Source organism: Bombus impatiens, unplaced genomic scaffold (assembly GCF_000188095.3).
Source record: "Bombus impatiens unplaced genomic scaffold, BIMP_2.2 scf_0051, whole genome shotgun sequence".
NCBI classification, from domain to species: domain Eukaryota; kingdom Metazoa; phylum Arthropoda; class Insecta; order Hymenoptera; family Apidae; genus Bombus; species Bombus impatiens.
The window spans coordinates 644,480-659,439 of record NT_176470.1 but is presented as its reverse complement, the minus strand read 5'-3'; the positions used below and the strand labels follow the sequence as shown (position 1 = coordinate 659,439).

The 14,960-nt window shown below is 35.6% G+C and overlaps 2 protein-coding genes across 2 annotated transcripts; one reads left to right on the top strand and one right to left on the bottom strand.

Moving 5' to 3' along the window:
- The first annotated feature begins 915 nt into the window (after nt 1-915).
- Nucleotides 916-7,478, top strand: LOC100742458 (circadian clock-controlled protein-like). Its single transcript, XM_012392927.3, has 4 exons — nt 916-1,299; nt 5,065-5,445; nt 5,515-5,664; nt 6,093-7,478. Exons 1-4 carry the CDS (start codon nt 1,236-1,238, stop codon nt 6,239-6,241), a joined length of 744 nt encoding a protein of 247 aa, XP_012248350.1. The 5' UTR covers nt 916-1,235; the 3' UTR covers nt 6,242-7,478.
- Nucleotides 7,200-13,234, bottom strand: LOC100742332. The gene is made up of 6 exons (XM_003485356.4): nt 12,205-13,234; nt 10,233-10,273; nt 8,625-8,827; nt 8,325-8,496; nt 8,106-8,255; nt 7,200-7,905 (listed from the first exon to the last, which is right to left on the bottom strand). Exons 1-6 carry the CDS (start codon nt 12,228-12,230, stop codon nt 7,751-7,753), a joined length of 747 nt encoding a protein of 248 aa, XP_003485404.1. The 5' UTR covers nt 12,231-13,234; the 3' UTR covers nt 7,200-7,750.
- Between the last annotated feature and the right edge of the window lie 1,726 nt (nt 13,235-14,960).

The window sequence follows — 14,960 nt, the reverse complement described above, 5'->3', positions numbered from 1 at the left end:
GGCAATTGTGTTCATTATGCTATTTCCAAAAATTATTTGCAATTTTTTGATTATAAGGATAATACGTTAAAAATTCGCTCGATCACTCTGCTCGCGAGAACATCCTTCGAACACCGTCACCAAAGTCTGACTGCACGAATTTCAATGGCCCGACTTTTATTTTCTTTGCACGCATCTGACATAATATTACAATACATACAATTACAAATGCAAATGCATGCAACGAAGGAAAATAACATCGACAAAGCGCAGATTATCCAATTAGCTTGAATCCATATTATTTTTTTAACATACAATGCGATACGATAAACTTAAGAACGGAAGTTGCTTTTTATTTACATAAAGATAAAATTGAATTGACAAAATTGAATTCAATATTAGGGTTATATCGTTAACGATTGATTTTATTTATCAGAGATATTGTACGAAATTTACTCTTCTAAGAAAGACTAGAGAGAAGAAGAAGATAACACTCGCCATGTTTTTAGCACGGGATTAAAAACTAAAAGCTTGCCATTACGGTCTCGCAAATTACGATATTACGGTAATAGAAACATAGGAAAGGGACCAAGTAAATAAAAATAAAACAGGAATGCCTAAATACCAAAAACTCTGCCAGAACAATTAATAATAATAAATAAAATTAATTAATGATAATAAATGGTAGTATACAATCTGAAGGAAAGATAAAGATATTCAAAATATTTTATTAAACGGATATAGTAAACATTCATATCTACTATTCTGACGAACAGAAGTGGAAAGAAAATACTAAAAAATTCACCGCTGCAAGAATAAACAAAACAAGACCTAGATTAACACTGAATATACTTTATCGAGTAAAAATAGAGAAACATCTTATTAATTTTTCTCACCGAAGAAGTAGAAAATATACAGGGTATCGTGCGAAAACAATGAAAAATCCCACGTTACCTCGTCGTTACCTTTTGCGTCTAATCCTGACCTACCTTCGCGCGATTCCGCGTAGAAGCACCGCGAATTCTATCAAATGGAATACGGTGTGCATGGCTACGGCCCTGACTGAGTTAAAAGAAGGCATTCTACCGTGATAAATTCACCATTACGGCGAGTGGGGCGGCATACAGTCGGAGAAAGTGGCGTTAGTTGATATATACCCAGGCAACGCGGGCCATCGCACGCATTTTCAATATCGCTCTCGCTAATTTCAATCGGTGGAGATAAATCACGTCCTCCTGACACCGGCCAGCGACAGGATGACGTTGTTGATCGGATTGTTCCTGATTGCCAGCTGGACCGGAGCTGCCTTTTCCGAACTACGTGAGTACCATTTTCATCTTCGCGCCTCTGAATCCTGTTACGGACTTGAAGTAACATTTGCATCTGGCTTTGTTCAAACGTCGTTGTATCTTGGGAAACGATGACATGTTTCATCCACTGGATGTTCTAAGGAGCATTTTGTGCGTATTATGAACGTTCTATACAGTTTTGCATCTTCGAATTTCGCACAGATGGATAAAAAACCGCGGTTTGGTAATTACTAATGCAACATAATAGACGCTACTTGATTCCAAACGTCGCGATACTTCGTAGCTGTTACTTGAAAGATGTTTAACACAACTTGCATCCAAGAAGAACGTTTGCCATGTCCTGGCTGAGTAAACTGAAACGTCAATGATACCTTTACTACGTTGATCCGATCTTTCTCAGTGTTGAAACGTTGATACGGGCACGCGATTATCCACGACTCGTGTATAGAAACGTTTCAAGGACGATAATAATGAAAATTGATTCCTAATATGGTAACTATTGTCATGGTTCGACTTCGTTATTGATAGGTATTTACGTACATAATAAAATTAACTTCTCATAGTTTGAGGATTTTCTGGGAATCTTACAAGAATATCAAGCATTTTGAGAAATAAAATAATTTAAGATTTTTTGTCTTTAGGAGAATATCCTGCTTAGAGTAGTTTATGTCGCAACACGAAATACGTAGTTTAATAAAGTAGTTAAGTAGTATGGTTAAAGTACTTTAAGTATTTTTGTACCACTTTTACTTTACAAGTATATTGTCAGTTTAAATGTTATAAACATAAGTACATATTTTATAAAGCCTTTTGGTAAATCTGTCTTTAGTTTAATTACTACGGATCTAAAGTGTAAAACTTATAAGACAAAATTTCTTCTACCAACAGTGTTAAAACGTTCCTGAAAAAGTTACCCCACTAAATCCTTTTTATTTACGATGTAACGTAGCTAAGTTCTTATTGCTTCGATAAAATGAAGAAAAAAAACAATAAGATACGTACGACGTTTGGGAAAAAAGATGGAACAAGCGAGATGCGATATTTAAAAAATTTATCGTTCGAAGAACTTTCGATGTTGTGTAGCTATAACTTGACACCTGTAAACATCTGTTAAAGGTGCGTCGTGTAAAATGACGTTGCGTGACGTAACGAACGTGTTGGACGGTTCTGGTTTTCGACGTGAATGTAATCGACCGTGACGAAAGAAATTGCTCAAAGAACAAAATCAAACTTTGTTCTTCGAATGTCTTTTACTTTCGAGCCTATATGAATTTTGTTGCTCGATAAAAATAGAAAACGTTGGCGAAACAAGGAAGCAACGTAGCGGATATCCAAACGAAACGCGAAAAATTTCCTACAGGGGGAAGGTTGAAAATAATGTCATCAAAATATTCCAAAATATTAAATTATTTTACATACGAAATCTCAGACGATCCTTATTCGACGTTTTATAGAAAATAAAAATAAAAAGATAAGAAGGGAGCTAACTGTTAAAATATAAGAAAATAGAAACAAAAGGCAAAATATAATATTTTCATAAAATACTTTTTCTACCAAGCATTAAAATACTTTCGCTAGTCACTGTACATATTTCTCAAATTTTGTCGTACGAATCTCTCGAGTTGTAATCACGCGCAATAGGGTGGGATACGCATGAAGGAACGGTAATTCTACTGTTAAACCAACCCTTAGCCCCAATCAACGTTATTGTCACCTCGTTTCACTCTCAACTTCATGCTTCGAGTTTTACGATGGAACTCTTTTTATCGGTCGTTTAGAAATTCGGGTCGAACGGACCGGCTGCAGGTTGTAAGGACATTCTCGAAGAACGATCAATCGTCCACAACGGTCCGCTCTTTCTAGCTATGGGCGATCTATCAATCAGTAACAACGCGGCGCCGCGCCTATCCCGTTGATCCTCTGTATCGATCGATCCTTTCTCGAACGCGTGTGTTTTCTTCTCTCCTGCCTTCGGACTCTTCAGCATTGAGAATTCGCCTTTACGGTCGTAGAAAGAGCATGGACGCTCGCCAACGTAATTTCACTTTCTACAGAACGTCTATTTACTTTCGATTTTAAGCCTGGCCTGCAGCAACTGGCAAAAAGACGCTCACCGTGACTCTTTGGTCATCAACCATCGTTGATCGTTCAGTCGCCCAAGGTTTGCACGTTGTTCGTAGACTCTTCACGTAGTGCGTTGCATATATTGTTCGTCGTTCGTACAGTGGTGGACAAAAGGAAATTTATAGAAAAAAAAGTATAAAAAGACGCGATCATTTTGCAAAGTCGATTTATGTCTGTTGGTGGACAAAAGAAAATTTGTAGAATAAAAAATATAAAAAGACGCGATCATTTTGCACAATCGATTTATATCTGGTGGTGGACAAAAGGAAATTTGTAGAATAAAAAATATAAAAAGACACGATCATTTTGCAAAATCGATTTATATCTGGTAGTGGACAAAAGGAAATTTGTAGAATAAAAATTATAAAAAGACGCGATCATTTTGCAACGCCGATTTATATCTGGTGGTGGACAAAAGAAAATTTGTAGAATAAAAATTATAAAAAGACGCGATCATTTTGCAAAATCGATTTATATCTGGTAGTGGACAAAAGGAAATTTGTAGAATAAAAATTATAAAAAGACGCGATCATTTTGCAAAATCGATTTATATCTGGTGGTGGACGAAAGGAAATTTATAGAATAAGAGATATAAAAAGACGCGATCATTTTGCAAAACCGATTTACATCTGGTAGGAGCAATTATTTCTAATCTCTCTCTTTTTGTTTGTTACGTTTAATAATAGACGACTATTATCGGTATGGTAAAAAGTTTGTGGGAAATATCACGGAAACTGAAATAATAGATGAAAAGTAATTACATAGATATTGAACTGTTTAATAATGTATGTATATTATTTATTGTAGCGAGGCTTAAAGTCTAATGCAATTTTCGTTTACATAGGTGCACGTTGAGCAGAATTTCGTTTGCTCTTTTAACGTGTTACTTATAACAATGTTCGCAGTGTTTCCGATTAATCGTTCAATGAGTGAGGTTAATCGAATTCGTCTTGGATATTAAAATAAGCGTTTGCGTTGGTAGCTGGTAGGAAAGTAGGTCATTTAAATTGCTTAAGCTGCGTCCAGCTAAAATAATTATAGGTTCTACAAACACGCGAGTCGTTGCTTTTCACCGATTGGAATGTCAGGACCCCTTTCGCAACGTAAAAGGAAGTTTTGCTATGTCACGCCGGTTAGACGCATTCTTCTGCAAACGTTTTCATATTGCATCTAAAGAAATTGTTAATTAAACGTTTTATATGATGAACGAACATCATTTGAATTCCTAAGTAATAATATAAAACAGACATTTTCTTACTTCGCTATCCATGTTCACAAATATTTAATTTCCAAGAAAGAAGAGATCTTTAGCAGATTCCCTTACGTAATTCGAATATTTTTCATAACGAAACAAATGACATATTTTTGTAAACAAATTTCTTACACATTTCATAAATTATCTGATTGTCCTATTCAACGAAAAATGATAAAATCGTTAAGGAGAAGAACATAATTTATGACTTGTCAATTTGCTATTATTATCAACTGGCAAATTATCGTCTACGAAAAGACTTGGATGTCCTGTAACAGCGTCCATATTTAAAAAATCCAGATTCTTTCGTTCAGAAACCTTCCATCGATATCATCTATTGCGAAGAAACGTTTCACGTTTCGCCGTGGCCAAAATTACACTGTTACATCTGCTTTGCAGCACCTGGTGTGCAGTCTTGTCCACGAGCGCTCGACCTGCCGCAATACGACAGATGCGTGGTGCAGCAATTGAACGCTATAACGCCGTACCTGGCCAAGGGAATCCCGTCTTTGAAGTTGCCAGCCTTAGATCCTCTATTCCTACCATCGTTAACGGTAGATAGAAACCTGGATTCGCTAAAGATCAAGGCGAACATGAGCCAGATTCGCGTGTACGGCGCAACGAATTTCGTTATTAGCGATTTGAAGGCCAATCCGAATGATCTGTCGGTTCGTCTCAAAGTTCAGCTGCCCCATGTCCACGTGAACGGAGATTACGATGTACAAGGAAGATTGCTGTTACTTCCATTGAATGGAGCTGGTAGTTTCAAAGGAAACTTCAGTGAGTATCTGAATCTAAGTATCTAAATATTTCCGCCTCTCGTACTATCGAATTGATTTATTGCTACAGCTAGCACGGAAGCGCAAGTAACCGCTCAAGGCAAAGAAGTCACCGATAAGAACGGAATACAAAGGATCGAGATCGATAAGCTGGTGACAAAGATTCGCGTAGGAGACGGAAACATCAGACTAAAAGCACCCCCTAGTCACACTGTAGCTGGTAACTATCTGCTTAATCTGTAACTTAACTTTTGTCTCGAATCGAAAAACGAAGGGAAGCTGAGCTTAATTCGTTAAAAGAGATTAATTCGCTAGGCAATTTCATTCTTTTAAAAAATCGTCTACCGTTGTAATACCAAATCTGTTCATATTTCTTAAAGATAATTTGAATGATCGCTTAAACGAAAATACAAATACAAAAGCCAATTGTGAATTCTGCATAAATTTCCCGTTAAACGGACATAATAACATTCTTCCTAACAATCGAAATTCAATAGTATGAAATACTTCCTTTTCTTTGGCTCGATAACTTTAAATCTGCTCCGGCAACCACAATCTGCGAGGCTTTTGTTCAACTTCCCCTTCGTTCTTCGATCTTCCCTCATTCCCTTCTTTTTCTCACCTTTCGCTGCAATTTCGTCTTTTCAGCTGACGCAGCGGCCACCTTTTTCAACTCGAATCCACGCTTAGTCCTGGATATCGCCAGCCCGATTATCGAGGACACAGCCGCGACTGTTAGCAGAGCATTGGCCGCCAGAGCATTAGGGGCTCTCACAAAAGAGGAATTACTTCCCTAGTCCACGTTCGCTACGTTAGGCGATCCCATAAGTAATGGTAGAGTGCGTTTAACGCGTCTCCTGTCTCGTCGACTATGAACAATCCAATAATTCATATTCATCGAAATATGAATATTATTCAACTCGAAATTATCAATTTCAAATGATACACGTTCGGCAAATTAAATTATCAATTGTATTTAATACACGCGAAAGGTGTTGTAAAATGTCAAATGCTTGGTGTCAGATTATGTCAAGTAGCAAGCATTTGTATTTTGCAAGGTATTGTAATTTTATACTTGAACGCATTTGCACATTTTCTTTGTTAATAATCTTATAAATATTTGAAAGCATATTCACTGAGCAAAGTTATTTGTCCAGATGTAATTTAAATACTAGAGTTTCTTTTTTCTAATAATAATCTTTCCGATATTATAAATATTAGCACGCATATACTGCATAATTTCTTAAGTGCTATAAAAGTTTCTTTCTGGTTTAATGAATATTTTTTCAACGTTCTGGAATATCACAAACAAAATTGTCGATTTCGATATGGAAAATCAGGTCCGACAGGAAACGTATTAAAGTGAAAAACAGAGAATTTTTTAAATTGTAAGTACGTACTTAGATCGTTTTTATACTGCATATTAGATATAGCTTGATGTGATTAACTATAGCAAGTAACGAATGGTAGTTTGTTGTCGTCATAGCCTAGATCGAAAATAGCATTTTTAAACAACCAAAAAGGAGAAAGATATTTTTAATTTTGAACATTATACTTTAAATAACTGAATATACGTTATTTTTGTTATTGTAAAATCCTAATTAATTCGTCGTTATTTGTTATAAAATACGACTACAATGAAACAACATAGAATCTGTTTGTATATACTATAAATGTGTACTTTCATATAGATATCGAATATTATACGCTTGTTATTAATTTTCAGGTGTAATTGTTAAAGCAAATTATTTTGCGATCTTTTGATAAAATTTTATTATTCATGGGGCAAAATGTTTCGTTACAATTGGACATTCCTTTGTACATTTAAAATTATTCGCCTACTTTTGTACAAATCGTTTGACATGTTAGAACGTAATTACACAATTTTATAACTTCATTGTAAAATCATTTGTTGCAACTACGTATCATGTCGACGCATTTTCTGTCTGGTTTCTTGTTTGTCGTTCGTTGATCGAAAACTTTTGTAATAAGCCTAATAAGTGTTATAATAAATCCTAAGCTGAATATACCTTACCTTGATTTTACAGTAACATTTAATAATAAATTTTAAAAGCACGCCTAAATGCTTTTCCAAATGTTATATATTTATTTTATTTTCCAATTATTCGTTGATAATTCTTTAACAAGATAATACTGTCGAAATGTGTTCTTTTATTCGTTTATAAAATATACGACGTATGCAAATGTATGCCCGTATGAATATACATTGACAATAAAAGATAACAAAAGTAGCTGTACAAATTTTTACAAGATTATCGAAACCGAATCTTAACGATTTAAACAGTTTAATCGTCCGGAAATAGTTCTTTGTAGGTGAAAGTCTTTGTGATTTTATTGGTCACGTCCGTGAAAAGTGTTGCCAGCGATGTTTCCAGCACCGGTGTGATTTCGTCCAGAAATAGAGCGTTGTTGTTGTTTAACAACTCGTGGGTGGTAGCGGCTGATCGAACGAAAAATGCGATTAACACCTCGAAAACGTATTAATGCAATTCATAATTCATGATCGAATAATAATTATTCACCGTTACGAGGATCTGAGAAATAATTAGGATACTACAAAAGCAATTAAGAAAAATTACCAATGTAGTTTACTGATATATAGTTAATAGGAATATATAGTTAAGCTAACAATTGGCTTACCAAGAACAGTATCGCCGCCAAACAAATTACTGAGATTTAAATGTGCCTTGCCGATTTTGATCTTCATCTTCATCTTCTCAAAATTAAGATAGACGTCGTTATCTCTGTGCACTTTGCGTGCTCGTAGGACGACGTCCGAATCGTAATTGGCTTTGGAATAAAAATCAATCAAATCAACGGTAGATAGAATTTAGAAATGAAATAAAGAAATTTAATTACTGAAAGATCCAGTGATATCACCCTGCCCTGTCAATTTCAGCAAAAGCAGCCTTGCGTCGATCTGGTACTTCCCTTGAAAGCTCAACTTATCGAAATTCACCTTGAAGGTGAAGACTACGTTCTCTACGTCAGCTTTAAGGTCCCGGATGTTGAACGAAGATGGACCAAACACCTAATTTTCGATTATTAATGTAAAAGAAGAAAAAAAAACAAATTATAACAAAGAAAAGAAAAGAAAGTGAGGATCAAGCAAGTAACATCGATCTATGCAAATGATCGCGTTCCGTTCTACAAATTTACCCGCAAATCCGTGAGATTGACGTCGAGCCTCGCTCCGACTGGTCCTCGAGACAGATGAATTTGTTTGAGGTTTAGGGGTTCGATGGCTGGTGCACCGAGTTCTGGTATCCCAACTGATAATTTATCGCGAAGCTGATCGATGGACCTGGTGATGCATTTGTTGATATCTGGATCGCTCTTCTTGCACGGCTTTATGTAAGACGCTGAAATTGAACGATTGCTCAAGCTGGATTAATTGTTGACGCGTTGAAATCGTCTCGTGCGATTCGAACGGTCAAAGTAATACGGAGAAATGTATCGCGCAATTTTGTACAAACGCGTATTTTGGTCGAAGAAGTTGAAAGGTTGACTAAGTTAGGCAATTAGAAATCAAGAATCAAAGATTAAGAATTGGAGATCTGGAATTAAAAATCAGAAATGAAGAGGGAATCATTATGGATCACTTGGAACAGGAATTGACAATGTCGTTTTAGCGAAAATTGTGTTACTTTGTGCACGAGATTGGAATCTGCATAATATTTGCTATTTTGCTAGCGTGATTATTAACAATTAGATCATGCGCGTTTAAGCAAATTTAAATTCTTAGGGATACAAAGAAAAACAGAACCTGCATTGTGATTTGTTTGATTCATCATTGATGGAAATAGAAAATATAAGATTGCACTTATTTATCACGTTATATCAACTGTATCGTTCTAAATTCTAATTTTATTATTCAGATCAATTTCACGTTACTTGTTCTATGAAAAGGAATAATACAAGGAAATATTTATTATCTTCGATCTCTTTAACAATTTCAAAGTCCAATACGTACAAATGATGAAAAAGTTACTACACTTATAACAAGGATTACCAATTCATATAGCTAACGTTTTTAAATAAAAAGTGTAAGGTTTTATTCGACAATATCTATTTGCACCTACTTAATTACGAAATCCACTATACAACGCAAGAAGATTCCGTCGCTTGTTCAATATCACCTTTAACTATTATTTTCGTTATTGTCTTCGGCGTATCTTCTACTACGAGATTCTATCTTCTATTTCATCCACTTTACTGCGGAAATATTGTTTTTCGTTAAAGATTCAAGGGAATGAATTCTTAATCGACCAGAGATTTCAAGAGAGAGATCGTCGAAACGAACCAAATCGGCGATCTTGTTTCTTGTTGTTAATCGAGTTCAATGTCGTGATGCAGTCCTGTTTTAAAAAACCGAAAGCGGCACGATAGATGTCGAAACGCGTTTAAAATGCACGCTACATGTGTACTCACTTCTGTCTTTCATGGAGAGCCACTACTGAAATTTTGCAATCGATCCTTAATACCTATCAACACATTCTCGAGAAGATCTCGTTGGCATTAAGCAAGACACAAAAATTAGGATAAGGACTGGTGAAAGGAGATTAATTCCTTTGAAACTCGCGGATGACCGATCGTTCGATGCGCGATTTGTGCGAAATTTCCTTTTACTTGGAACAGTGATTCGAAGTGGATAGAATTTCTTAGTAGAGATCGTTTCGGAATTTTCCATTTAATTTTAATTTTTAGGATTTTTCTATTTTCAATTTTGCAATCCTTCGTTTCTGATTTTGTTATGGAAATACTCACGCAAAACAGCAAGGACTGCGGAGAACAGAGTCGCTGTTAAGCTGAAAAAAATAGAAAAATATTAATTGCTATTTTATTGCATCGTAAAGTACATCTCTAGTTTCATTCCATGTTTTTGTAACAAAAGACTATAGAATCTCGGTACTTTACCTTTATCGATCTAATTTTCTTCGTTTAAGCGAGAAGTACGAATGGTGCTTTATTTAGGGCAAAGATATCGAAAGAGAAGAAAAAGTAGCGTAAAAGGTGATTATTTTATATTATACAAATTGTTTGACTTTTAAACGAATATAGCTGTATATATATGGTTTTATTTATAAATATAACCTAACCTAAAATAAAACTAACCTTAAATAACTAGCCTTAACTAACCTAACCTTAAATAAAACCATCTTTATATATTTTTTATTTAAGACTTCTTCATAAATAAACTACGAACTACGAACTATTGAATTAACTTGTCACATTTATTTACATCGAACTTGAATAAAGGACTCTATCGAATCAGGGATTAGCTCGTAAATCGTAAGTGTACGCTTCATGAAGAAACTGTATGCTGGTAAAATTCTTTAAACGAACGATGCCAAGGTTGTCTTATATACCTTGCACAAAGACGCCTCAAACACATCTGTAATTACTATGATTAACGAAACATTGTATTTCAACTATATAATCCAAAATAATTTGCTATAGTAATGTATCAGATATTTTCGTAAGTAATCGTCTGAAAACACGTCAGTTACAAACATTTATTTGAAAGATAATCCATCAACTGGAGAGCGTGTAGTACATCATTAAATGATCGATCGAAACAGAAAGGGAATAGCTGCTGCTTGGCTTGAACCGAGACTAGTATTGCATCACTGTGTAGCATTTCCAAACCACAACATACTCGACCCGCGGTTTGTGTAACTTTATGTCTTCCGCGTTTTACGATCTTGCAAATTTTCGTCGAGAGTTAGTCATTAAAGAAACATTTCTTATGTCCACAACTTTTTACTTTTAAACTTTCCACGGTTTCTCATGCACTTTATCACGCGTAATGTACATGTTTCTATCGTTTCACGACATCGATAAATTCAGAAGATCAAAGCTAGAAGACACGAATAAATAATTATTTGTTTGATTTGATGAAAAATATCACATCCATCTAACTCGCACGAAGAAAACGTAACACCTCGAAGTGTTAAGAAATATTCTTAGCTGCTTGTAAAATAAAATCGAGAATAAAATCAGTCTGCACGAGTATTTGATAAACGACGACCACTTTTTTCGCGCTATGATTATCGTCCGGATCAAGTTCAATATATAATTACGAATCTACATTAATTTCAATAAAATTTTGCCTTGTGGGTTTGAAATTCTACTTATATAAGTCGTCTATTTCCGCAAGTACTCGCAAAGTGTCACCTCGTTCATAAAATTTTCCATTACATCGATGCGGATATTTCCCTTTTTAAACAAATAAAATATTTATATAATATATATTTATAAAATAAAGAATATCATGGTAGATTTCGAATATTCCTTTATAAATGTTTCCACTTTGATATCTCAACGTTCGAATCTATCAACAAGATCCTCATATTCTTCGATAACTATAGTACGATACAATATAATCTTCGAGCTTTCAAAGACACCCCGTTAACAGTACGCACTTATCTCCCCTAACCGCACATTCGCAAACTCTCACTGAACACATATTTCACTGGAAACTTTTACTCACGATCGGCTAATAAAATTAAAAAAATTAAAATCAAGAAAATAGAGAAAAACTAACACGCCCATCGACCCTCGATCGTGTAATACGATAATACAACCGTAACAATTGCGACGTAACACAAGCAGCCAAAATTCCCTTTAACCGGTTAAACGCGATTACAGTTAAAGATCGATCCTTAGTGGCTTAAGTTAATTTTGAATCCGTAACCGAAAGAAACTAAGAAGGAGAAAGAAGACAAATTGGTCGTACCAAAGGCGCACAAGAAGAGCGTACATCACGGCCGGTCAGCAGGTTCTCTGGCGTCTAACCGATCGAAAGACGGGGATGATATGTAAAGCCACGATCCCCGGACAGGACTGCAGGGATTGCCTTATCGCATTAAGCATGCTGATTACCTCGTGCCACTTGTCGGTCATTGGTCCAGCCCCGTGGCTCGCGCCACACCGATGCTAACTTCTGGAGAACGGTGTTGCACACCGTCGAATCGCCTGTTGCCTCCATTCATCCGTCTTTCTTCGCGATTTTCACGACTCGTTCGATGCTCGAGTTCTATCTCTTTAACGCGTTCGCTGTCGCGGCTTTCCAGAACTTTCTCGTTCGCCGCTACCGAACAAGCGGGCTGCGCACTCGACTTTCCTGTTTGGCGGAACGCGGCAACTATCGCGACGAACGGGTTGCCACTAGTTGTTTATCCGCGTTTCCTAATTTTGCTTCCTTCGAATTTGAAAACCGCGCCGCAGTGAACACGTTGGAGCAGTTTAGAGGAAGATTAAAAGTTCAAAGAGTTAGGTAGGTGGTGGTTACGGTAGAAGGGTGGAGAGTCAAGGGGCGGTGGATCGTTCGGACAAGACGATTCTCTTGACGAAACATTGTTTCGCCAGATTTTCGTAATTTAATAATTCGTATTTTATTTGTTATTTGGTATTTTAATAATCAAAGGAGATTTAGAATTCTCGAGGGAAATTAGGGCAGAGTGAAAATGGGAGACTTTTAGGGCAGGCACGTTTCAAGTGTTTCAACGGTTTACGGTTCGTGCGGTTGGGATGATTTTCGGGTTTTAATAGCCAAAGGCGGATTTGGAATTTTTGAAGGATGGCTAGGCATAGATAATTTCAGGAGAATGAAGAGTTTTCCATTCTCCATTCTCCTGAATGTTAGTTTGGAGCGTTTGAGAGACGAAAAAATTGAAACGTTTTGGGAGATTTGAAGTAAAAGAACATCGAGGAAAGATATTAAATGAAGAAACGTAGAAATTAGCAGCTCGAAACCTTCGTAGAAGGAGAAGTTGAAATTCAGAGAATTTACGGAATTCTTAAGGTTCTGTGATCGTAGTTTGTTTGTCTCCTCTTGGAAAGGGTTGTCGATGCTTGTAATTGAAAATGGTACTAAAAACACGTGTAAATAATAAAAATTATATTCCATATGGGGTACGTTAATCAAAGAAGAAGTTATTACTGAATGGGGAAGAAATACTATCAAAATAAGAATAACAAATTTGCGATACAAATGATTCTGAACGCAGCGAGACGTATGAAACGTTTAACTTTACTTTAAGAATTCATTGTGTAATAACAGACACGAGAATTATAACGCGAAGAATGTACAGTTGCAAGTGTATACGCATTTATTGCAAGAACTAGGAATGTTGTGCGAGAGAAATTGACGAACCGAGTAAAAACTTGTAAACAGTTGTAAATCACGGTAAACGTTACGTCACGCTTTCATTTAGATTACTTGGTTATGTAGTTTTTTGTAGCTCCTTGCTACATCCAGGGATCTAATAAATTAATAAAGAAATGGAAGAGTAAACGGGTGAAAGGAGGAACGGGCATGACTGATTTACGGGGACGCGAGATTTGAATAATTCTATGGCCCACGTTAGAGATAGAAAATTTATAATAAACGTAAAGACACTTGAAGATAATTGTAATTGCAAAACGCGCGATGATTAACTCGTCGCATGCTGAATTGTAGATAATACTCGAACTATTAGTACCACGTACATTAATTTTTTAGTCTTTGGCGGAAGAGAAAATATCATATTAATAAAAGTATTCTGAAAAAATGACGCATTTTACGCTTTTCATAAAATAAAAACAATCTTTATTTATTGACACCATAACCATGCCATTAACTATCAAAAATCCCTTAAGAGGGAGGGATTAACTTGTCTTCTGTGTCATTGGAAGAAACACAATTGCAAATTTCCAATTATTGTATATTATTAATTATTATATTAAATGAATTTCTTGTGCATATTATCAGATTATTCAAATTGATATCACGTTTTTTAAATTGCACAGGGTTGCAATAACAATAATACATAGTACCAAGGGCATAACAATTAACAATCGTTACAACAGCCTGTTACTTTTTGCATAACAAATCGAACAATGTCCAAAATTGTTACGTGAACCAGAAAGCCCTACCGTTGTCGTCCACAGATATTGCCATTGATTTAGAATATATTTTGCCACATATCGCTCGGTTAATAACAATTTTTGCGTGTAAGACAATAAGAGTTATGCGGGTAACCATTAGTTATAATAATTACCAATAATTCGCCGTTCGATTTCATCTAATTTTAGCTTCTGATTTATCAAAAGTCCCGAAACCAAAAGAAAAATTCAATTTAACTTCAGCAAAACCCGTAAGTCTAGTTTCGCGAACAAAAAATCGAAGGATTCTCATAATTTTTAATACATTTTTTCTTTTTTTATTGTCAGAACCAACGATCAGCTTTAATCGAACGTTTCCATCAATGACGTACACATTTAACTTCAGCAAAACCCGTAAGCCTAGTTTCGCAAACAAAAAATCGAAGGATTCTCATAATTTTTAATACATTTTTTCTTTTTTTATTGTCAGAACCAACGATCAGATTTAATCGAACCAGACACGTTTCCATCAATGACGTACACGTGTAATTATCTTCGAGTTGTCGACGTTTGAATACTAATCGCGATTCCAAGTAAGTATTCAGTACCACCAACCAAGTAAATATT

What these genes read in the sequence shown, in the direction of transcription:
- LOC100742458 (XM_012392927.3), top strand. Translation starts at nt 1,236, where the DNA reads ATGACGTTGTTGATCGGATTGTTCCTGATTGCCAGCTGGACCGGAGCT. An exon ending in TAGTTTCAAAGGAAACTTCA is followed by an intron (nt 5,446 to 5,514) that starts GTGAGTATCTGA and finishes TTATTGCTACAG; the next exon opens with CTAGCACGGAAGCGCAAGTA. An exon ending in CCCTAGTCACACTGTAGCTG is followed by an intron (nt 5,665 to 6,092) that starts GTAACTATCTGC and finishes TCGTCTTTTCAG; the next exon opens with CTGACGCAGCGGCCACCTTT.
- LOC100742332 (XM_003485356.4), bottom strand. Translation starts at nt 12,230, where the DNA reads ATGTACGCTCTTCTTGTGCGCCTTTG. An exon ending in GCTCTTCTTGTGCGCCTTTG is followed by an intron (nt 10,274 to 12,204) that starts GTACGACCAATT and finishes TATTTTTTTCAG; the next exon opens with CTTAACAGCGACTCTGTTCT. An exon ending in CGCAGTCCTTGCTGTTTTGC is followed by an intron (nt 8,828 to 10,232) that starts GTGAGTATTTCC and finishes GTTCAATTTCAG; the next exon opens with CGTCTTACATAAAGCCGTGC.